General features: G+C 48.3%; 1 protein-coding gene across 1 annotated transcript in view; it reads right to left on the bottom strand.

The window, feature by feature from the left end:
* Nphp4 (nephrocystin 4) overlaps positions 1-25,372 on the bottom strand; it is a 95,976-nt gene that overhangs the window by 39,792 nt on the left and 30,812 nt on the right. Inside the window, exons 8-11 of the mRNA XM_042672807.1 lie at positions 24,272-24,450; positions 23,513-23,639; positions 11,325-11,507; positions 6,995-7,133 (exon numbers count right to left, since the gene is read on the bottom strand). Coding sequence (XP_042528741.1) covers positions 6,995-7,133; positions 11,325-11,507; positions 23,513-23,639; positions 24,272-24,450 — 628 coding nt within the window. The remainder of the gene's footprint in view (positions 1-6,994; positions 7,134-11,324; positions 11,508-23,512; positions 23,640-24,271; positions 24,451-25,372) is intronic.

The following is a 25,372-nucleotide window of genomic DNA, read 5'->3' as shown; positions in this document are numbered from 1 at the left end:
GCCACCAGATAGCTTTCCAGTCTCCCTGATGGCTGGGTGACTGAATGTATCCCGATGCATAGCCAGGACACTGTCTGACAGACAGAATGTTCTAGACAAGCCAAAGGTCCAGCCAGATCATGGCAAGGAGCTAACCTGACACAGATCCCGGGAGACACCACAGCTGTATGTTCACAGTGACCCCTGATACAGAGATGTTTCCAGATCTACTAAGCAAACAACTCAAAATTCTGGCACTGCCAGAATGTTCAAAAGCAAAATATGGGTCAAGGAAATCCCTAGCAACAACAACCAAAAGAAAAAGGTGGAGACTGAGCGCCCTCTAGTGGCTCCTCCCATACTCTTCTCACAGTAGGCGCTCCTCCTTGGCAGTTTTACAGGGGGAAAAAAATAATAAGGATTATTCATACAAAAAGCCAAAGTACCTCACTTAAGGTGACAGCTACATATCATTAAGATTTCCAAAGGAGCCTTATAAGTTGGTAAAATATTGAAGTATGGAAAGTTCCCATCATAAGTTAAACACTAGTGGATATTTCAGTTTCTTACACAGGGTCTTGGGAGGCAATGTCTTCAAATGCCTGGAACCTGGGCTGGAGGAGATCATATTAGCATGGCATGAATGCTGCCATAAATCCAAATTAAATCAGCCAAATGAAATCAGGTTCCATCACGTGGCTGTGCGGGTCCCCACAGGTAGCAGCTCCTGCTGCAATGATACATTTACACAATCGCTCCATTTCTGATAACTCTAATAACCAAAGTAGTCTCCTCTCTGCCAAGGACAGACAATAAATCTTTTGTAAAGACTTCAAACTGTGTACCCCACTGCTCTGCATATTACAAAGCCAAGGGCTGCTTGGCGCACCCCGTAGGACGACGGCTCTCTGCACATTCGCCCAGGTGCAGAGTAAGAGAAGTAACGCTCACCCTGCCCACACCCTCCTGCTGGCTGCAGGACAGGCCGCTGCCCACTGACTCCAGCTTCTCAAACGTGGCAAAGGCCAGAACCACCAGCATCTGCTCATTGAGGATGGTGAGGAAAAGCTGGGAGGCGGCTGCTGTGGAGCAGAGTTGGGGAAGGCCAGGACTGCCCTCAGGAGCCAGCCCCATTCACCCACTCTCAACACACCCTTTCCTTGGGAAATCATCCTCCAGCCCTTACAACAGGGCCCTGTGTGACCCAGGACTCACTGTCCCCAGCCCTGACCACACTACTGATATGATGTAAGGCCAGTGACAAAAAACAATGGTCTCTCTCTTGACTCTACTGGAACAACTGAGTAAAACAACTGAGTAAAACAAGTTCTCTGGTGGAAAACCATGGGCAGGAAGTCAACTTTGCAGACAGCAAAGCTGAAAGCGGTGAGGCTCGTAGAAGAGACAATCAGATCAAGAATGATGGAATCTCACAAGGGCCAGGATCAGCCACACCTTACACAGCAGATCCCGTCTTTAGAATAAGCTACTCGGGGCTGGTTTTCTAACCCTGGCACTCCTCCATGGTATTCTACTGGAGACCAGGACTGGGCTGGCAGTATAGATGAGAAAATGCAGTCCCCACTAGCCAGGTGCTCTGGCATCTCTCCACCTACTAGTGTGAGGACAGGCTTCGTCCCTCTTGCCTAGGTGGGCATGTGGCTACTTCTCACCAGCACAGCAGCAGAAGGGACAGTCATGTCTGGGCCAGAGCTGTCCCTAATCAAACAAGCTTCTCAAGGCCTCCCTTTATCCGACCACTGGCCAGCAGTATTTAATACGCCAGCTGCCACGTGAGCCCAGCCATCTCTAACCACACACAATGTGTTAAAGACAGCAAGAGACAACAAGCCCTCTTGCTTTAAACCATGAGATGAGGGGTTATTTGTTACCAGGGCAAAGCTGACTAATACACTTCAAGAACAGGAAAAAATGAAGACAGTACACTGTGAAAGAAAACAGCAGCATCCACTATGGAGAGAAAGCACTATCAAGAAAGAGCACGACCTTTCTTTGAGCTGGGCTTTGAAGGTCAGGAGGCATTTCCATAAGGAAATGCAAGAAAAGTTTAGTAGAGATAGACAGACAGACAGACAGACAGACAGACAGACAGACACACACACACACACACACACATTTACATACAGACATTTAAAAATACTTCTAGATTTAAAAAAAAAAAAAAAGCTGAGGGTTTTTTGGCTGCACAGTTCACATTTTGAATGCACCAGGCCCTGGGCTGGATCTAGGTAGGGCTAGCCTTGGATACAGATCTTCCTACCTCTGCCTCCTGCACTGCTGGAATTACAGAAACGCTCCACCGTACCTGGCTTGTTTTAGAGATGGAATTTTCTAACATTTTTTTGGGGGGGTGGTCAGGGCTGGCCTTGAACCAAGGTCCTCCCCAATCTCATATGTAATTCGGCTTACAATGTTTTTATTATTAAGTAAGACAAATGGAAAGTAAGATAAACATTCAATATTTTTACAAACAGATTACGAGGACATAATCAGTAAATTAACTTGAAATGAAGATAGAATTAGAGCAGAGCATTAGTCCTGAGCTGAAGAGCTCAGGGACCATGCCCAGACCCAGGGTTCAAGCCCCACGACCAACAGAAAAAAAAATTAGAAACTCACAGAACAAGGTATCAGAGAAGCAAAGTAAGAGCTAGTGTTCCCCCTCCCCCCCCCCCCCATTACTGGGTTTGAACTTGGGTACTTGAACTTGCTAAGCAGGCACGCTACCACTTGAGCCATGTCTGCAGTAATTTCAACATTGCTATTCTGACTATTTTTGAGATAGGATCTCACTTTTTTCCCAGCCCCACCCCCCCAGTACTGGTTTAGTCCCTCCTTCACCACATCCTTGTTAACCTGCATGCTGACACAGGCTGATTTTCCACAGGAGGGGAATGAAATGACTTCTCATTTTACTTCACATTTCTCTCATCTCTAGCGAAACTGAGCGCTTATTCATACGCTTATTAGTTATGCTGGTTTCTTCTTGGTGAATTCACTCTTCATATCCTCTGTCCATTATTCTTCCCGCTCCTCTTATTGATTTAGAGGAGTTCTTTCCATAACCTTTCTCTCTAATCTTCTCGGTCTGGAGTTTGGTTTTGTATATGATATGAAATGAAGGTTGGACTTTTTATCTCCTGTGTGGACAACCATTCCCACCAGCATCACGGATTGGCTGGCCCTTCCTTCCTCTTTGCCGTAGGCAGAATATTTGCTCCCCACTCCAAGATGGGCGCATCCTGGTCCTCAGAACCTACACGTGTGTACATTTGCATTGCCAGAGGAAGAAGCTATGTGTCGGCTCACCCTGAGGCAGGGAGGTCAGCCTGCAGTCTGGGGGCCCAAGGCTTCCCCACAGCATTGCAAGTACTGGGGAAGCAGTATGGAGATGAGGGAGTTTGGAGAGATGGCTACACAAGTGTGGTAAGCTCCTGTTCTCTGACAGCACAGACATAAAATTGGGAGCAGAGAACCCAGGTATAAGGCAACAAAGAGTTTATTTATCAAAGAGAAAGCAAAGGCTGCTCAAAAGAGCAAGGGAACCCTGAAACCAATTGTCCACTGCATAGTTAGAGTCTGGCTGTTTTACTCACCACCACCACCACCACCACCCCCCGCCCCCTTCCCTCCCCCCCCCCCCCCCCCCCCCGCCATTTAGGTAAGTTGTCAGATCGTGATTGGTTTGTTTGAAACAAGCAAGACTCTCCCCTGCGTGGTTGCCACAGGACGGTGGCTTATAGGAGGGCCGGGCTGAGTTATGGCAAGACCCTCCCCTGGGTGATGGTCACTGGTTGGGGGAAGGCGGGGGTGAGCTGGCCTGAAATGGCTGGCTGATGTTTTCCTTCAGATGCTACTGGAATACAGGAAGCCTCTAGAAGCCAGAAAGGGCAAGGAAGGAACACTGCAGCCCTGCTGAGATCCTGCTTTAAGCCTGTGAAAGCACTATTGACTCCTGACGTCCAGAGCCAGGATGTACAAAGCTGACTGCTTTAAGTGGCTGAGCCTGTGGTTTGCTAGAGCAGCGAGAGGAAAGTCACACGTCTGCCTGTGTGCTGTCACTGGTCACCTTCCTGTGTCCCGCAGCCGGTGCAGCTCCGTGCCCACACCAGCCCAACGCCATTCAGTCCTGCCGCCTGCACACTGAGAGACAGAGCCACCCTTCGCCCATATTGCCTTGGCTATTTCTGACTATGGACTGTTTTCACAAAAAAAAAAAAAAAAAGAAAGAAACAGCATATATCCCAAAGGAAACTGAGTGCAGTATATGAAGGAAATCCACTCTAGTCAGAAAAGGCTCGAAGCCCCGAACCACCGGCCAGGGCGGAAAGCTCAGCAGCAGGGTGGGAGGGACAGTAACCAGACTGACCTCTCCATCTGGAACAAATGAGAAAGAAGAAAAACCCAGCATCCCCGAGACAGCCCCAATGCCTGAGTCCAACATGCCCACAGGCCAGGGAAGGGAGGATCCAGTCAGAGCACAAGGACCATCATGGAGAAGACAGAGGAGAGTCTGGGCGATCATGGAAGCTGGCAGTTGAGGGGCAGAGCAGCAGACAGGGGAAGGTGCACAGAGTGCTATGGATACCCCTGGCACCCAGGGTAACACTGAGGAGCTCGCTAGCCTGCAAGAGGGGGCACAGCAGGACACGGCCTGCACTGGGGAAGGAAGGAATACAGGAAATAAGAAATGGTGTCCACAGGGCCTGGTCCAACACCTGCCACCAGCAAACCACACCTCCTCAATCGTGGGTGCCTAAAGCATCTTGTCACCCCCAGACTAGAGTTGATCTGGCCCCACACAACAGATCTAAATAGCAAGACCCAGAAGAAGCTAACCATTCTCAATACTGAAGAATACCTCTCATTATATGTAATGAAAGATAAAGATTAACATAAAGTGAACCACTGGCTAAGTTAAAAAGAAAAAAAAAAGATACTCTCAAGTGCAAAATTGGTCAGTACCCAATAACTGGGTAAAATTTCTACTAGCTGGAATCCAGTCACAAATTACTAGATGGGCAAAGGCAGGAGAATTCAGACCAAGGAAGGACAGAATTCAGCTCATCAACAGGCCCTATAATAGCCGGGTGCTGGTGGCTCAAGCCTGTAATCCTAGCTACCCGGAAGGCTGAGATCTGAGGTGCTGGCTTGAAGCCAATCCAGGAAAAAAAAAGTCAGTGAGAATCTTTTCTCCAATAAACTACTCAGAAAAGGCCAGAAGTGGAGCTGATGCTAAAGTGGGAGAGCACTAGCCTTGAGCAAAAGGGAACTCAGGGATACGGAGTTCAAGTCTCAGAACTGGCACCAAAACAAATGCCGTGTATGAGAAGCAGCGCACTGGGTGAGAAGGCTCAGCCAAGCAGGAGGGGCAATGCCTGGAGCTGCTGCACAGGAACAACCACAGCCCACAACGTAGCACAGACTCCAGAGAAGCTGGACAAGAGGCTCCCCGGGCTCTCACATGCAGAAATGATGAATGCCAAAAAGACCAGAGCATGACACTATGAACACATGTTTGAAACATCACACTGCGCACATGTGCACACGCACACACATTATGCGCTGACTAAAAACTAGACTTAAAAAAAAAAAAGAAACGATCGGGACTGGCAAACGTATTAAAATTACCAAACAAGGAATAAAAGTAGCTAAAAGTGTATTTCAAATAACATGGAAATTTATTCTGAAATGACTGTGACAGGAAATGCATGCCTGCCGCCCACCTCCATGAGGGGTTCCAGTCGACTTTCTGGCAACCCCTCAGGTACAAGGGGTGCTGTACATTTCAGCGCCTCTTATATAAGATGGAGCATTGATATACATGGGGGAGAGGGGATAAACAGTCCTAAGAATACCTGCTAAGCACAAGATTCAAAAACTGAAAGAGGCTTCACTGCTTCTATGAAAACGAGAAAGAATCGGTGCTGGTGGATCACACCTGTAATCCTAGCTACTCAGGAAACTAAGATTAGAAGATCGAGGTTCAAAACCAGCCCCTTCAGGAAAAGTCTGTGAGATTCTTATCTCCAATTAATCACCAAAAATCTAGCAGCAGAGCTGTGGCTCCAGTGGAAGAGCACCAGCCGCGAGTGAAAAAGCTTGGGGGAAGTGCCCAGGCCCTGAATGCAAGCAAGGTGTGTCTCAAAGCAGCCACTTCAGTTCTGGTACCTACTCCCAGACCTCAGGCAATCCCAGAAGACCGTGAGAACCAAGGCCAGCAGGTCAAGCTCTAGGCCCTGCTCTCCACGAACCGAAGGACCCAATTCAACATAATCGGCATCTGCACGCCAGAAGAATCTCACCAGACTCATGAAGAAAATCACTTTCAGTGCCAGAACCAGCACACTTTGTGCTCGGAACTCCAGAATGGCAGAGCCCAGGCTTGGTGCCTTGACTTCCTGAACACTGCCTTGTAACTTTCCCCCAATGCCCAGAAGTGTGTCAGAGCTCAGGTCCAAACTAGGAGGCCCTAAACATATACTGTACAGCTGCAGCCAGAATCCTAAGCTGATCATCTGCAATCATTCCTCAACCCCTACCTCCCCCCTACACACACATGAGCCTCTGGCCACCTGCAGGGGAAGGGCTGTCCCTCCATCTGCACCCCGTTAGGACTTCTGAAATCACCAGTCTCCAAGTCTGACAGGCTGTAGGGTGAGAAGACAGCTAGATGAATGGACAAGACAGGGCTGGCAGCCCATGGCTTTCAGGCAGGCTTGTAGATCCCTCTGGCCAGGAAGTACCCTCATGGGCATCACCGATCCACAGGCACATGGCTGACCAAGTGACTGAGCCTACTCATCACTGAAGCACAGGTGACAAAGAGCCCGGCCACACATCTTCACACCACCAAAAGAGCAGCCCAGGGGCTCAGTGAAGGCCTCATGCAGCAGCGACCTCGTGAGGGAGAGAACGAGTGGGCCAGCACTTTCCTGAGGAGCAGGGGACATGAAGCTACGTGCTGGAAGCCTCCGCTCTTGGGAACACTTACGTGAAGGGGACATGGGTGGCTTCCTGGAGAGCCGCCCCTCCGCCTTGGGGCCGTTGGCATGCTCGGTGGGGGTGTCCAGGGGCTCCTCCGTGCTCAGCGAGAACTGAAAGTGGACGGCTCCTAAGTCCACCTGCTCCACCTGCAATGGACCCCTCATCAGCACAGCCAGGGACTCACGGGACAACCCCAGCCCCCCACAAACCACCTCCAGGAAACAAGCTGTGTGGCACTAAAACCCCAGAAGAGCAAACTATGACAGAATAGCATGTGCTCAAGCAGGAGGGTATTTTAATGTATTAATTAATCACACTGATTTATTGTAATTAACAGCTAATACTGATGCGTGCGTGTGTGCGTGTGTACAGTTCTGTGGGTTTTAACTCAGGATTCAAAGCAGCCTCCACCTTGTGGCCTGTGTGGCGTTGCACCCGCCTGGCACTGGCCTTTGCCGCACACTTCTCCAGCCCTACTGTTTGGTCTTTTGAGAATGTCGTATGAGCAAAACCACCTGATTGTGTGGCCAGGTGACTCTAAGTCTGGCTCCTTCACTGAACAGAGGCAATGGGCTCATCCACACTGCAGTGCCCTCATCACGCTCGTCCCTATTCTATCAGTATTCTATCGCCTGGGTGCACCACAGGACATTGACACAGCCATCAGGAACGTCTGTGCTATTTCTCTCCAGGCTGCTGACTAGGAACAGCTGGCACCAAATAAGGTGTACAGCTTTCTGTTGAACCTCCACTCCCATTCCCTAAGGGTAGGCTGCTCGGGTGTGCCGTCTGCACATATTTAATTTTGGGATTTCCTTTGCTTCAGAGTTGACTTTGGTCATCTCAATGTAGCCCCTCCAGTTTTCTTTTAGGGTTGCATGGAACATTCCCCACTCTTTTGCTTTTAATCCCATATCACAATATTTAAGTCATTTAGGCAGACAGTATGCGGCTGGACCTTGTTTTTCATTCGGTCCTGGCATCTCTAACTTTACAAGGGTGTGGGGTAAGTTACAATTAATGGAAGTACTGGCATGTTTGGGTTCAGAACTGCTATTGTATTTTTCCTGCCCTCTCTTTGTTTCTCCTTTGCTTCATTCTTTGAAATAATTTCACTTTATCCATTTATTGGGTTTTAACTGCCTCTTGGTATCTTATTTTCAATGGCCACTGGAAGGATCAGTCTGAGGGGGACCTGTGTTATTACTACACATGGAAGCAGAAACTCTATGGCCATCCAGGCTTCCCCTCCCCCACTTCACCGCTGTGAAGTGGCTACATGCCTGAAAAACTTGGTTAGACGCGTACGTCAACCTTCCAGTGTATTTTAGAGAGCTCAAGAACAGAAGAGATTATTCTGTTCACCATTCCTGCTGCTGCACATTTCTAAGGGCTCCATCCCCTTCGTTCCTTAGCAATTCTTCCAGAAGCTGTCTGCTGCTGATAAATTCTTAGTCTAGTCCATCTGAGAATGTAGCATGTCTATTCTTGTGTGGCTCCTGCTGGACATAGAATTCTGGGTTCCAAGGCCTTTTGTTAGCAGTACTTTTTCGTTTTGTTTTTTAACAGTACTAGAATTTGAACTCAGGGCCTCATGTTTGCTATGTTCACGGGCCTTTTTGCTTTATTTTTTTTCACAGGGTTTTGGTTTTTGTCCAGGGCTGGCCTTTAATGGCAATCTTTCTACCTATTCCCTCCCAATGGCTAGTATCACAGGCAGGAACTACCATGCCTGTTTTATTTACTGAGATGGGGATCTTGCTACCATTTTTCCTGAGCGTGGTCTCAAAGCTTCACCCTCCAGATCACCACCTCCTGCAAAGCTGTGGTTACAGGCCAGAGCCACTGTACCTGGCTTGTTAGTGCTTTTGAGACGCTGTTTCTTTTTCCCTCTGGCCTCCATGGTTTGTACTCAGCGGCCTGTTTTTGTGTAAGTAGTGTGCCATTTCTCTATGGCTATTTTCAAGATTTCTTTTCCTTTATCTTCAGTCTTCAGCAGTTATGCTGTGTCTGGCTGCAGATGTCTGTATTTCTCCCTGAGGTTCACTGACCTTCTCAGACTGTATGCCCCTGACATCCTCTCCCAAACTGAGCAAGTTTTCAATCATTGTATCTTCAACTATTTCTTTTCTGCCCTGTGCCCTGCTTTTCTCTGGAGGCTCTCTAGCACGGATGCCAGGCTCGTGGGTCTTGTCCCACAGGCTAACACTGAAGCTCTTCCACTGCCTTCCAATCAATTTCTCTCTAGTTCAGACTGAAGCAATTCTACTGGTTTATCCTCAGATTCAGGCTGGATTTATCCTCAGCATTACTGACTCTTCTGCCATTTTCCATTCTGCTATGGGGCCCAGGTAGTACATTTTTTATTTCAGTTACTTTTTCAATTCTAAAAGCTCCATTTGATGCATCTTTATGTCTTCTCTTTACTAAGATTTTCTGTCTTTCCATTTGTTTCGAGTGTATTAGCTCCTATTTCCTACAGCACTTTTATACTCTAAAGTCTTCAATAATCCAACATTTGTGTCATTTCAGTGTTGGTGTCTGTTAGAAGTCTTTTCGGCACAAGTGGAGATTTTCTGGGTTCCTGGTATGCCAATTAATTTTAGACTATGATGGTCATGCTGAATATTATGTATGAGACGCAGGCTGGTTCAATTCCCTGAGGAAACAAATGTCAGGGCTCTGTCTAGCAGAATCAACCCTGCTAGGTTCAGGCCAGTTTCTGACCAGACCCCAGGGGCTGCGGCAGCCACCTCACGGCCATTCTCAAAGCTTGTGCGGTACCCTTCGCATCTCTGACAGCAGGCAGCCCTGGGCTGGCACCTCACCCCACAGCTCAGCACTCAAATCCGCTGGCATGCTATGTGGGGTCAGAGCCGCACCGTTACAAACAACTTTACAGGTTGCTCCCTGAACGTGCCCTTCAGTGCTCTCCCTCATAAGTGCTATCCAGCTCCCTAGAATCCTGCTTCAATTTTCAGACCAGCCCCTCTCTGTTGCAGCCTTCCTGAGAGTAAACCTGAAGCCAAAGCCAAGCAATGGTAGTACAGACAGGTGCATAAAACACACCAAAGGTCCTTATCTATCATTTTTTATGAGAGAAAAAAAAACAGCATGATAAACCAGAATGTCTACACACAGGAGGAGGAAGTGGGGAGGGAGGAAGCATGCTAATGGCTTCAGGATTTCTGCTGGCAATCCTATTACAAGGTCTCAGCTAGACCATATGGGAATGCAGTATAATATGGTCCCATATTGAGAGCCATTCCTTATAGTAAGAAAAGCTGCACAATCAGCTGTTCCCAAAGCATTATCTAAATCATAAATAACAACACTGAAAATAGTATCTGTCGCTAGAGTCAGCACAGACATAACACACTGAAATAGCAGGTACAGCCCCCTTCCTGAAAAAAATGAGAGCTGAGCGCTAACATCTCCTATGTGTACTGCTGAAACAGCCCTATTTTCGGGGCTGAGTGGAAGAGCCCTGTGGGGCCCTGCCACACCTTCGAGGGTCAGAGTGGACATCCGACAGCCCCTCCATGCCTGCCCAAGCTGCCCCAGGTCACTGAAAATAATGCTCCATGACTACCCAGGACAGGGCAGGGCAGGCCCTACACACACACCTTTCCTACCCTGCCCACTTGTGCCTGTTTTCTAGATTGGAGTTCAGAAGGTATTTCATTTCAAAATAGTAGCTAGGCTTGGGTTTCATTTTGTTTTGTTAGAAGAGAGGGGGGTGGTTTAGGTTTTGTTTTTTCTGGTTTTTTTTTGAGTGCCAGTACTGTGGCTTGAGCCCAGGGCCTCAAGGTCTCACTCCCCTTTTTTGCTCAAGGTTGGGACTCTACCACTTGAGCCCTACCTCCACTTCCAGATTTTTGCTGGTTATGTGAAGATAAGAATCTTGCAGTTCTGTCTTCCCAGGGTGGCTTCAAACCTCAATTCTCAGATCTGTCTTCTGAGTAGCCAGGACTATAGGCATGAGCTAATGGTGCCTGGGTTTGTTAGTTTGGTGTTTTGTTTTCAACCTAAGCCTCTCTGCTATGGCCTGCTACTCCATACACAGCTAAGAACACTGAGGTCCAGAGGGTGAGCAGAGTGTAAACAAAACAGTGAGCACAACACAACCCAGCCAAGGACCCCAGGGTGGAGAGATGAGCCAGACGCGATGAGGTCCACGGCAACACTGACCATGACCCACTTCTCAAATCGCCATTTTCAGGATGCATCCCCGGATGAAACAGTCTGCCCACCAATGAGCTGCTGTGTTCTGAAAATGAGTGGAGTTGCTCCATGCACCCGAGAAGGGCCGACACCGGAAGGATCTGAGGGCTTACCTCTTCAGAGCCTATGCTGGCTGCAGGCACCCGATAGACCAGGCAGTGTGACGGGTTGGGCTGGATCCCGCCCTGCAGGGGCAAGGTCACCCTGCCTGAGCCACCTTCCAGCACAGGGTTCCAAACGGCCCAGCGAACCATGTGCATCCACGCCAAGCTGGACAAGGAGGTGGCCGACGCTCCCTGCAATGGAGCAAAGCACATCCACGTATGAATTACCACGAGCCAGTCCGCCGGGGCTCACACTTAACTCAACGGGAGCTCTGTGTGGCAAGTGTTTCATTGACAAAAGAAGGAAGAGGGGCAGGAGCAGGACTTTGGTGCTCGCAGTACACATAGCCCCTTCTCTTCTACACGAGTCTCCTGTCCTGGCTCAAGATGTCAGCGGCTTACCCCTTTGAGGCCAACCCTGTTTCAACCATCTACATCTTCCTGCAGGTCAATAAGCTCTCTGTACAGTGCCAACTTCTCCTTAAATGCATCAGGAAAAGGCTATGACTCTATAATGAACTTTGCAGAACAATGAACATTGAACGTGGGTGGATTTCAGTTTTAGGAAACTTTCAGCATACAGTGATACATTTCTTCTATGTGGCTTTGTTGGAAACTGGGAAGCTATCATATCAAATGTGATACCCTCCTCCTTCCTGCCCTCCCTTGTCACTGGCCAGGTGAGAGGAATAGGAGCTGAGGAAAGCCTTGGTTAGCAGCTACACCTCAAGACTCATTTTCCAAGCAGGGCTCAAGGGCTTGACTCAGCAAAGTATTTGAAAGTTACCACTTTTATGCATTTTATTATTTTTTTTAAAGTAAGAACGCAACTGAGCTCCAGGTATTTGCAGGGCACTGGAATGCCACATGGGCTGGGCAACTAGCCTATGATGCACCGCCCTGCAGAGTGTGCTAGTTACCACTCAGAGAGGGAATGTGTCGTTCAGAGTGAGCATCTCTGATGTCCCTGTCACATTTCACATCAGGAAGACAGAAACATCAGAGAGCTGTGGGTACAGAAAATACTGGGTCAGACTGGGACAGGGTGAGCCCTGCAGAGACCAGCCCAGAGCCCATGGTCTACAAGTGCCCCAAGAAGAAGCAGGCCCAGTCTGCTTTTGCCCCAGTACTCTAAGCCTCCAGGGTCTCTTACTCAGAAGAAACACCCGTGTGGCAGTTGGTAGTAAACAGCCTGAGCATGTTGCCACCTCCTACTGCTGTCTTCATGGGCAGCAGTGGTCCCAGGGGGAGGAACGCAAGACAAGGAGGCTGGCTCCCTGCCCCTGGGCGGAGTAAGGCCTCCACAGGCACAAACCTAGGCACCCACACCAGTTCTCACTGTGATGTGGTCAGAGGGAGAAGACAACCTGAAAGACAGCCTCCCCCACCTGGCAGGGCAGAACCATGCCTGCCTAGGCCAGCAGAGTCATCCGCAAGGAAGGACACACCACAGAGGCAGCACTGCAAGTGAATACAAGCAGCACCAAGGACAAGACTCTAAGTAGCCAACAGCCACACACACCTTGCTCATCTAAATGGAGACGAGGAGTGGCCATGCCACCATCACTGTCCAAACACTTGGGCCCCAAGGCAAACACACACGCTCACACCTAGCCTCTAGAAGGCTAGGATCGGATGCAGACACCTCTCCTGGGCTAACCTGCAGTTGTGTGTGCCAGCCAATCTGAACACAGGAAAAGGAATAATCCTTGTTTTACCCAAGGCAGTCTTTCAGACTGCTCCTCAAAGATGACATCTTATCCCACTATAGTCTACATCCAGACTTTCATGGACATACAAGCTGTAGAACAGTGTCTCTCCAGCCTGTATCTGGACCTCAGCAGGGCCTGGGCTGGTCCCTCCCACGGCCAGACTTTAGATATAGTGGGTTAGGATGCCACCACACTAGTCCCTCTGCCCAGGGTGAGTCAGAGTCACTCAATAAATGAACATCTACACCCTGGGATCTCAGCAGAAAGTCTAAAGAAACTGAAACACCTATCCAATGAAAACAGCCTCCGCCTCCACCCTGAGCCACTGCTGGCTGGCTGCTGGATCACAAGAGGTGCTGAGCAGGTGCAGTGGTGGGAAGACATGAATCTGCTGCCTTATGAAAATGAAAGTACTACAAATGGAATAGGAAAACGAGCTCTGAGCCCCTCTCAGAAATCAGGACCGTCTGGACGACTCTGGGAACAGCTGTCTCCTCCAACACAGAGATGCTCATGACAGGATCAAAAATAAAACCCGAATCCAAGCACTAGTACTATTTGTGCAACACCTTCTGGCTCCGTTTGTTCCAATGAGGTGATTCCAATATCTAATTTCTCAATTTTACTATTCTTTCTCGGGTTTTTGGTTCTCTGTCAATATAAATCTTGTTATGTTCAAAAAAAATTCATTTTTCCTGGCTTTTGTCCAAACAGCCTTAACAAAAAGAGATGACTTTTGAGTTACTGACCACCATCCAAGCCCTCAATAGGATGACCAGAGCCTGGTGGCAATCACATGCCAGCTACTCGCCTTTCTCCCCCACCACCAGTCTACAGAGACACCTCTCCTAAGCCCTAAGCTCTAAGGAAAAGGGCAAGGGCACCCAAGCATATGGGTAGAGCAAGAGCAAGAGTTGTTCAGTAGGCTCCTACTGGTCCTACTATTAGCCAATTCTGGTGGTTAAGACTGGACTGGTTAGCTGGATGCAGTAGTATATCCCTATAGTTCCAGCTACTGGAGAAAAAATTGGAGGATCATTTGAACCCCAAGGTCAAGGCTACCCTGGGCAACATAATAAAACTATATCTTAAATAAATGAAAGCTATTTTTAATTTCTTACCCTAACTAAGAATTTGAATTTATGTAAACTAAAAGGAAAACTACCAAATTAACACCACCTGGCTTTTTTTTTCCGTGTGTGTGTGTGTGTGTGTGTGTGTGTGTGTGTGTGTGTGTGTGTGTGTGTGTGTGTGTGTGTGTGTGTGTGTGTGTGTGTGTGTGTGTGTGTGTGTGTGTGTGTGTGTGTGTGTGTGTGTGTGTGTGTGTGTGTGTGTGTGTGTGTGTGTGTGTGTGTACGCGCTAGTACTAGGGCTTGAATTCAGGGCCTGAGTGCTGTCCCTTAGGTTTTTTGCTCAAGGCCAGTGCTCTACCACTTGAACCACAGCTCCTCCAGCCTTTCTTTTTAGTGGTCAATTGGAGGTAAGAGTCTCACAAACTTTTCCTGCCTAAGCTGGCTTCAAACCGCAACCTTCAACCGCAGCATCATGGATGAGGGCTGGAGACAGGAGGGAGGGGTCCCCAAGACGCACAGGAACCAATGGATAAAGCATAGACACACACACAGCTGGTCACCCAGCGCAGCACAGGGGAGCACCAAGAAAACACACACAAACCTGGCTATGCTCACAAACAGCAGCCCTGGGGCGAAGAGCAGGAAAAGAGGACCTGGTTGTCTCTGAGGGAGGGAACAGCAGGACAGAAAGAACTGTAAAGATTCACTTTTTTCCAAGATAACCTTTTGTACAAATCTAACCTTAAATCTTTTTAAAGCATGTTTAGCATTATATGTATTCAAAAACATAGAGTAAAAGGCTGTGGTGGGAATCATAAAATTGAAAGCAATCAAGTAGGAGGTGCCAGCAATGGTACATGTGAATAACATCACCACACCCACAGGAGCATGGATGAAGCAGTTCTGACTGAGCAAACGTGCCCACACTGTCACCACAGAGAGACATGAGGGCCCACGGAAGGGTCAGGCACGGCACAGCCCTGTGCAGGGCAGGGCTGGGACTGACTGGGCCAGCAGCATGAGTGTATGATATGTGTGTGTGCAGGTATGTGTGTGCACCTGAACGTGTACATACGCTCCTACCATTGTGTCAGCTTGAGTCCACAGGGACAGGTGTGCTTGCGCATGTAAAAGACCCTCGCTGTATCCACAGACAGGGCTAAGGGGCAGACATGCCAGCACCTAGATCTTGATTTCTAATGCAATCAATTCCTTTCAAAAGAACCAGAGACCATCAAAAACAAGGGAAGTGTGAGACGCCATCTTGATTGAGAGGAGCCCAGAGAGTGACACAAGGGCCAGATGAGGTGGCCCTTGGGGACCGCAGCAGGAGGCAAGGACAGTAGGAAAGGATACCCACAGGGTGAGCTACGATTAATCACGACAGCAGTGCTGGCTCATCGGCTGGGATGAACATCAACGTCTAACAACGCCATAGGTATGGGGGGATGGCAGCGCTCTTACCAGCACCACCACCTTTCTGCACATCTAGAGATGTTATAAAAATAAAATTTGTTTTTAAAAAGGCAGAGTACAAGCTGGGCACTGGTGGCTCACACCTATAACCCTAACTACTTGGGAGGCTGAGTTCTGAGGATCACTGTTTGAAGCCAGCCTGGGCAGGAAAGTCTAAGACTTACCTCCAATTATACACCAAAAAAGCCAGAAGTAGAGCTGTGGCTCAAGTGGTAGAATATTAGCCTTGCGCAAAAAGTTCAGGATCAGTACCCAAGCCCTGAGTTCAAACCCCAGCGCGCACACACACACACACACACACACACACACACACACACACACACACACACACACACACACACACACACACACACGAGAGTATGGAAAATTCCAGCTCCTCACAGAAACACTCAGTGCCAAGGCTAGAACAGGCAGACACAGGTGAGCCTAAGTGAGTACCTTGTTATCTGAAGGTGATATGCTCAACACCAAGCACAAGATCATCACACAGACACAAGGGCAGCCCGCAGGGACTCCATCTGGCCAGTGAGAAAACTTGAGCAACCAAAGTAATTAGGAACAGCAATTTTAAAAAGCAGGGGCCCTCAGCTTGCTACTCACTGCACCATCAGGAGGGCTTGATCCCCCTAGGGGTGTGCAGGCAACCCTAGGTCTGAAGGCTCCTGAGAGAGGCATAGATGATGGCCTGGGAAAAGCCTGCTCCCTGGTAGGAATAGACATCTGCATGCTTTGAAGAGTCACTCACAGGCTGGTGTGGCATGCACACCTGTAATCCCAGCATTGAGGAAGTCAGACAGGAGAATCGCAAGCCTGAAGCCAGCCTGGGCTACAAAGCAACATCAATCTGCCCCGCAAGAAAGCGCACCCAAAGACTGCTGATTACAAGAAAAAAACAGTGGCATACAGTGCAGACATCACTCCACACTGGACCAGGGGGGCAAAATCAACACCACCTGATGAGTCTCATGGGCCTCCAACATGAGACCCTGCAAAGGGCCTGGCTTTCCTCAAGCACAGCTCTGGCCAAACAGCCATGATCTGATTTGAGTCATGAGGAAATGCCTGAGAATCCCTAATAAAACAAATTCTCTTTAAATATTTTAAAAGGAAGACAAAAAAAAAAACTCCATTATCGAAAAATAAACTTGCCAAGTATCAAGGACCTCACGCCTATAATCCTAAACTACTCGGGAGGCCGAGATCTAAGGATCACAGTTCACAGCGTAGGCAAGAAAGTCTGTGAGACTCTTATCCCCAATTAATGAGCAAAAAACTGGAAGGGATCTGTCTCAAGTGGTAGAGTGCCAGCCTAGAGCAAAACAAAAGCTAAGATAATAGCACTCAGGTCCTGAGTTCAAGCCCTAGTACTGGCACAAAATTAAAAATTAAAATTAAATTTAAAAATGAACTCATAAAAGACAAATACTGAGGAGACTAAAAAGACACTGCACACAGCCCTAAGACTGGCCTAGGGCAAGCAGGACAGGAGATGGAGGGGAGTTTCCTCCCCAAAGTATGAAGTCAAGCAGCATGTCCTCATATGCCTCAATGCATCAGAGCAGTGTGTGCAGTGGGCACATGCATCTAGGCATGCATGTGTGCATGCGCACAGAGGGAAGGCAAGCCATGAGAGCAAGGGCAAGGGCAACAGCAGAGAACCTGTGCACATAGATTGTTTTTTTTGTTTCTGCAAATCATCTATAGCTCTCGACACCATGTCCAAATAAAGGGATTAAATAAAAGAAAGCAAAGCCCTACCATGACATTCCTTTTGACAAGTAAAACATTAAAAGCATACTAAGACAAGCTGCGGGCTACAAAAAATACTCACCATGAATACATCTGACATAGGCTTTTGTCCATATGTAAAGAACTTCCTTCCTACTCAATAACACAAAGACAAACAAGCCATACAAAAATGGACAAAACAATGGAATGGCCACTTGACAAAGGAAGATTATGAACAGTGAAATTCACATAGACGAGAAACAAACAGCACAGGTGCTCAAAGAAATGCAAACTAGAAACACAATGAAGTCCCACTGCCCACATACAAGAGTAGCCAGCAAGCCAGGTGCTGGTGGCTCGTGCCTATAATCCTAGCTACTCAGGAGACTGAGATCTGAAGATTAAGGTTGGAAGCCAGCTCAGACAGGAAAGTTTATGAGACTCTTATCTCTAACTGCCCAAAAGATGCCAGAAGGGGCTCAAGCTCAAGTGATGAGAATAAGCCTTGAAGGAAAAAAAAAAAAAAAGCTCAGGGATAGCACCCAGGCCCTGAGTTCAAGCCCCAGGACTAGCACACGTACACACACACACACACACACACACAAAACAGAATGGCTAGTAAAGTTAGAATGAACCAAAGGCTGGCAAGAATGTCAACCTGGAGAAAGAAGGAATGGAATACCAGCCACCTGCACAGGGGAGGGGAGAAGGTACCCCAAAACACAGAGGAGAATCACTCCTGGGTCTTCCTTGGTGCAGGTGGGTAGCTACTGGGCAAATGATCTATATTTCAAGATGACTACAAAAAAGTATGAAATTCCAACATAAAATACTTCATAGCTGAAGAGGTAATTACCCTGATTTGATTAATGCATATCTGATTAATGCATGTATTGAATTTACTATAATGCATCCATAAAGATGAACAAATTGATATATCAATAGTTGTTTTTTAAAAGAGAGAAAGAGAGAGAAGCACACAAAAAAGCCCGAAGACCAGCAGCTGTAACTTTCAAAACACTGGCCATCTGCTCTGATCCAACACTCCCTAAAGACAGCCCACCCCTAGCACCACACCCAGCAGCTCTGCACTGCAGCACCCATGAAGTGCAGCGTCTTCCCACAGAGACGGATCACTGAGCACAAGCACAGTGAGGGGCCTGCAGCGTCCACCGAGCACAAGCACCTTCCCACAAAGACGGGCTACAGTGTCCACCGAGCACAAGCACCTTCCCACAGAGACAGGCTGCAGTGTCCACTGAGCTCAAGCACATTCCCAGAGATAGGCTTCAGGGTCCACCGAGCACAAGCACCTTCCCACAGAGATGGGCTGCAGCGTCCACCAAGTGCAAGCACCTTCCACAGAGAGGGGCTGCAGTATCTACTGAGCGCAAGCATCTTCCCAGAGAGACGGGCTGCAGTGTCCACCAAGCACAAGCACCTTCCCACAGAGACGGGCCTAAGGGCAAGAGCAGCCTTATCCATAATCTTGAGCACAAAGTAACAAATTCCTATGAGAGAAACGTCAGCTGTGAAAACAGAAGACCGTGTGAGTGTGGGTGAATAGCCAACCCACCGTGCATCATGTGGGAGTGGTCTACACTACTCATTCTAGATCAAAGTCAAAAGCAGGTGAAATCAGCTTGTGGTTATAATTGCAGTAACAGCCCCCAATCATGCCCAGACCAAAGACCTGGAACCTAGTAATACATCTTTAAAAGAAAAAAGGATCTTCTCAGATGTGACCAGGCATCTGGAAAAGGAAACAACGCTCTGATCACAGAGGCAAAAATGCCGTTGACAGGTGTCCTCCTACGAGAGACAATGTGGTGACAGAAGAAGGCGCCCTGAAGGTGCTGTCCTTGGAGACTGGGGATGTGGCCACAAGCCAAGGGATGCCAGCAGCCTCCAGAAGCTAGACGAAGCAGGAAGGTTTCTCCCCATGGCATTTGCAGGAAGCTCGGCCCTACTGTCACCCTGTTATCAGCCCGATAGCATGAAGCTCCCGGCATCCAGAACTGTGAGAGAACAAGCTTCTGCTGTTTTGAGCCACCCAGTGTGTGGCCACAGCAACCACAGGAAGCTGATAAAGTACTGAGAGACCGCAATCTGCAAGGGTTAGAGGGAGCAACAACTGGAGAGAAGCTGGGACTTCTAAAAGCACTGGAGAAGCTCTGTCTCCAGATTATGGTGGTGTACAGGTATGCACACCAACCAAAACTCACATGAGGTACATGAAGCTCTGTACAGGTCTCAGATGGAAAACATGTATGTGTATAGATGTATGTGTGTGGTGTGTTTAATCTGAGCCCCTGAATTTCCTCAGACCTCATGCCTCCCTGGAAACCAAAACAGTCTCAACTCACACCCCTAATACAAGGCGTACTTGCTGTTCAAGGGGTGGAGCCATTAAGCACACCTGCTCAATGACCTGTTCCCAGAATGACTCCACTTGACTGGCTCCCAGGTATGGGAAACCTTGGCTTTCTCAACTGCGTGACAGAAGGTACTCCTGGAGCAGGCTCCCTGGCTGAGCACGAGGACAACTTATAAACAACACACTGAAAGAGGAAAGGCAGGCTGCTACTGAAGGCAAAGGTTTTCTCCTGAATAATCCCAAGCGAGTACTGGAGCCTCGTGACTTCTCCAGGTCGGTCCCTGGAGTAGCAGTCATAGTAGCAGTACTGGAATCAAACAATGGCGAGAAACCTTTAGCCAGTTCCCAAGGATAAGACAAAATGAGCATTCGAATACAAGAATCAATTCCAGAAGCATCTCTACTGTGACAAAGTCTACTAGCTACAAATCTTCCCTCTAAAAGAAACAAGAAGGCAAAACATCAGCTCAACATAAGCAAAGACTTGGAAAGGCAACAGACTAGAAGAAACAGCAAACAAGCAAGGCAGGGCTGTCATCTTCTAAAACATCATTTGGGCTGGGGTAGAAGCCATTCCCTTGCTGCCTGAAGAATCAACACTGAACGAGCGCCCTGAGCAGCAGCAGGGCAAGGCAGCCCACCTGACTCACAGCCTGGCAGGTATGAGACAGTCTGCAGTGAGAGGCAGCGTCCTAACCACTGGTCAGAATCAAACCACAATGGAGACCTGCCAGACTGAAGGCTTGGAACAGGGCAGGACCGAACTGAACCAACAAAATGATGAGACAAAGAGAATCTCTCTTCAAAAGTCAGTCACCAGCCAGGTGCTGGTGGCTCACGCCTGTAATCCTAGCTATTCAGGAGGCTGAGATCTAAAGATTGCGGTTCTAAGCCAGACCAGGCAGGAAAATCTGTAAGACGGGCCTTTTAAAAAAAAATAATTAATTTTATATGAATGTCAAGGTGATATACAGAAGGGTTACAGTTACATGAGTAAGGTGGTGAGTACATTTCTTGTCAAACTTATTACCCCCTCCCTCATTTTTCTCCCTCTGTAAGACTCTTATCTCCAATTAACCACCAGAAAACTGGAAGTAGCACTGTGGCTCAAAGTGGTAGAGCGATAGCCTTGGGCAAAAAAGGAGCTCAGGGACAGTACTCAGGCCCTGAGTTCAAGCCCCATGACCAAAAATACAAGTCAGTCAGAGGCCAGATGCAGTGGCTTATACCTGTAAATCTCAGGTACTCAGGAGGAATGATCCAGAGATGGCAGCTTTAGGTCACCTGAGTAAAATGTTAGCAAGACTCCCACATCAGCCAACAAGCTGGGCATGGTTGGTCTCCCACATGTCTAGATCAACCTGAAGATGCAGAAGTGACACAGGCCTTGAGGGTGTAGCTCCTAGTGCCAAGTTAAGAATGGCCAGAAAGCAGTTCCATTTTGCCCTCCAAGCGTTAGAAAGGAGACGGTATGGGACCCACCCACTGTGACTACACAGGAATGAACTTTATCCATCTCTGATAAAGTGAACAACTGGAGGAGGGAATGGCTAAAGGCAAGCTCAGTGTTTGATGACGAGGAAACTTTAGTTTGGGATTGCGACTCTGGTATTTGCCGTGAAGCCCTGAGACCCATCTTTGGAGACATCTAGCGGACCACTTGGCTGAAAGGAGAGGTGGAACAGAGACTGGCAGCTTGGGTTGCCAACGCTGAGGAGCATCAGGGACACAGGGGCCATCGTAAGCTTCTCTCAACCTTGTTCATAGTTCACATTTTCCATAATGAAAACGCATTCTTAAAATACAAATGCTGGAGTGTTTACAGAACAAAATTATGTTCATACCTTGCCGCCAAGTAATTGAAAAGGGGTTGTGGGAGAAGGTGGAGATAAGCAAATTATCCCATAAGTCAGCAACTGCTGATGCTATTTGGGGTTTGTTTTACTCCCCAGCTTACTTTTTTTTTTTTTTAAAGCCTGAGGCTTAAACTCAGGTCCTAAGCACTGTCCCTGAGTTTTATTGCTTAAGGCTAATGCTCTACCACTTGAGCCACAACTCCACTTCAAGCTCTTTTGGTAGTTAATTGAAGATTAAGAATCTCACTGATTTTCCTGGCCAGACTGGCTTCAAACTGTAATCCTCAGATCTCAGTCTTCTGAGGAAAGAATTATAGCCAGGAGCTACTGGTGCCTGATGCACACTTATTCTGTTTATGCCTGAAACTTCTAGGCCTCAAAGCCTTTGGGAAAGGAAAGCAAAGGATACTTAAATACACCTGAAAAGGCCTCATCCCAGTTGATGTTCTCTAAAGACATGAGGGAACCAGTGCTGGGCTGTGAGGTCCCCTCCTCAGCCTGAGCCTACAGAGAAGGCTGGTGGCTGGTGGTTTCCATGTCTCACAGACAGACCACAGGGGAGGAGCAAGAGCCCAGGCTGGCATCATTGTGGACACTACCATCTTCTCCAACAGCTACATCTTGAGCTGGGAAGTGCTGATTCAAGTCCCACCACACACCCCCACCACTAAACATTATCTGCCTCTGGCTCAGCATTTCAATTAAAGGGTAAGACACCTCAGTTTCAGGTTTCTACTGAAACCACGTCCTGAGAAGCTATTGAAGGTAAGGAACACAGCTAGAGTGATTGAGACCCCACAAAGGTGCCAGGCACCTGTTCCCCTTCAAGGCCCGCACTCTCCCAATTCTGAACAGCAGCCCCTGCCCTCTCTGCCATCCTGAGGCACCAGATGTCACACACAGCACACCCTCAGACCCAGGTCTCCCACCAACTTCCCAGCTCTGAAGCTCCATCACCCAGTGAGCCACAATCAGCCCAAGATGGCCTACTCCCACCCAGCCAGTATGTCCCAACAGGGCTGCGCACAGACTGCGATCTCAGTAATAAGTGAAGCAAAACTGACCATACTTCATTAACATGGTTGCCACCCTGGGCTGGCTCCACGAGCACTGCTGCAGAGGCTGAGGCCCCATGACTGCCCTGTGTTCTTCAGACAAAACTGCTGGTGACAAGGGCACCACAGACACCTTGTCAAACTTCTTTAACATACTTATTGAAATGATATTGGCTTTTTTTTTTTTTTGGTACAGGTCCTAGAACTTGAGCCCTGGGCCTGGACACTGGCCCTGAGCTTTTGAGTCCATGGCTGGTATTCTACCAACTTGAGCCACAGCTCTACTTCTAGCATTTTTGGGAGTTAGAGAAAAGAATCTCACAGACTTTCTTGCCTGTGCTGGCTTTGAACTGTGATCCTCAGATCTCAGCTTCCTGACCAGCTGGGATTACAGGTGTGAGCCACCAGCACCTGGCAATATTGGACTTTTTAAACAGAAAGTTGAATCTAAAACTTGCATGACTTGGGATTACCTAAAAATCCACATCAGTGATGTAATGATGTCTATGTACCATATTTCTTCCAAATGAATTTAAAGTTCTTTCTCTTAATTATGATGTAGATACACATAATGTTCACTATAAGAAGCTATTTATTACTTGCACAGATTCAAGCTTTACTACACTTAATGTCTCATGAAAAATACACTACAATGGCCTCGTTTTTCAAATACAATTATCGATTCAATATTATGAGTTAGTGTTATTATGACCCATTAACCACAGTGAGTGCCCACTGCCAGCTGCCGCAGAGCACACCATCACAAAGATGGAAAATGACTACCACAAAGCTTGCCCTGATAGAACCCCAGGCCACACTGTTATCCACACAGCTAAGCAGAGTGCCAATGCCCATGAGGTCGTCCACAAGGTGTGCCCCTGGCACACGGTGCCCACCCCAGACCCACACAGAGATCTCACATTGCCATCCGCTCCAGAAGGGCTGTTGAACACGTACTCCAGCTGGAAGACAACTGCAAATGCTGGGTGACTGACCATCTCAGGGAGTCGCAGGTGGCTTCTCAAAACGAGAGACTGGCTTCCAGAGCTGGGAAAAACACCAATCAGGAGCTTGGAAGAGTGTTGGCACCCATCTTGCCTTGTCTCACCTCCATCCCACTACAAATGGCAGCCAAGATCAGCCTGGGGCCTGGAGACACAGCAGGACCGCTGCAATGCTGCCCAGGGCTCTGAGAAGCGGAGGAAAGAAAGCCAGGGCTAGGCTTCAGGAGGGTAAGCCAGGACAGCTAAGTCACCAAGTCACTGGCCTCCTGCAGGGAATGGCCAGCCTCTGCCTCACCGAGAGGGGAGATATGATGGCCCATTGTGGCATCTGGGGTGGAACTGGGGAGACTGGATTCAACAGAGCAGCAGGGAATGCTGAACTGGAGCTCTGTGGCACTTGGGAAACGAAGGCCAGGGAACAACTAGATTCTGCTGCAAGCAAGTACCCAAAGCCCTAACTCCAAAGCTGTCACTGCACAAAAACAGGCTTTGCTCAATAGGGCCACTCTAAGATCTATTCCTAGTAGGTGCAGTGACGCAAGAGGAAAGGGAGATGACAAGGAGGAACACTGCCTGGTAAGCCCACCCCAGGCATGTGGCAGCTGTGTTGTCCCATGACCTCTCAACTGTCCCCACCCTCTTACCATGTCACGCCTTGGGATGCAGGGAGAATACCTGCTCTTAGAAGAGGAGCCCACTTTCTTGTTGAAGCTGGCGGAGCGTGTCAAGACCACATCCATCTCAGGAACCAGCACGACCACTTGCGGCCTATGCAGAAAGCCCAGGCCATTGTGCACGCCTATATGCAGTCGACGCTCCAGGACCTCCAAGGAGCCAGCATCCAACGGACCGCCCTGCAAGAGGCACAAGGTAGATGGGGTGAGTCTCATCCAGCCAGGAAGTGGGGTGACCAGAGAAGCCAGGGTGGGTGAGCAAGCAGAGGGAGGACATCAAGACAGAAGCCAACAAACCTTTCCAGAGGTGATGCTTCACATAAATGAGTCCAAGCAAAGGAGAGATGTGTAACCCAATGGTGGCCGCTGGCTGTGAGGCACTTCCTGGGTAAGTTCTGCAGTATTGATACAGCATGACCTTCTCTGCAACGTGTCTGAGGCGCACTAGCTTCCCAAGACTTAGCTGACATTTCTCAAGATGCAGCAAGCTTAGATGGGTGATCCTATGCCCTCCCAGAAGGGATGCAGGAGCAAGTGGTGCCCAGAGGCAGAGTGTGCCAGGTCTCAACTCTGTCCACCCTAGACCTAAGACCATGAGGAAGCGGGGCAGAGAGTGTGCACTCAGGCAGTAAGTCATAAACCAATAAAAATGGAATCTGCCCCAAAGTGATCACTGGATATTAAAGTGTTTCATCTTAACAGAAATTGAACGGGGACTTGAACAAATGATCAGGGCTAGACCTCCAGGCTATTAGTGTTTATTAAATTATGTGATCTTTGCAAAATGATCTCTGAGTGTTCCAGTGTTCTTCACTGTCCATTAATCGAACTGAATGGATCTAAATTCAGACTATTAGTCTTCAGAAAATGAAAATAAAACTACAGAGATAACTGAGTATCTGCCAGGTGGATGGGAACAAAAATACAAGGGTAGTAAAAAACATAATAAAACTATTTTATGGGAGTATGTAAAATTTAACAATGGTACTGTTAACACATCCCTGCCTTCATACAACCAGCCTGCTCTGGAAAGTAAGGACCACAGCAAGGCCCACACGAAAAGCAGGGGTGTCGTACGACCCTCTTCTATGATTCATGCTTG

The sequence above is a fragment of the Dipodomys spectabilis genome, unplaced genomic scaffold, assembly GCF_019054845.1.
Source record: "Dipodomys spectabilis isolate Male_0828 unplaced genomic scaffold, ASM1905484v1 ptg000772l, whole genome shotgun sequence".
NCBI lineage: Eukaryota > Metazoa > Chordata > Mammalia > Rodentia > Heteromyidae > Dipodomys > Dipodomys spectabilis.
This window is presented reverse-complemented; position numbering and strand designations above follow the sequence as displayed.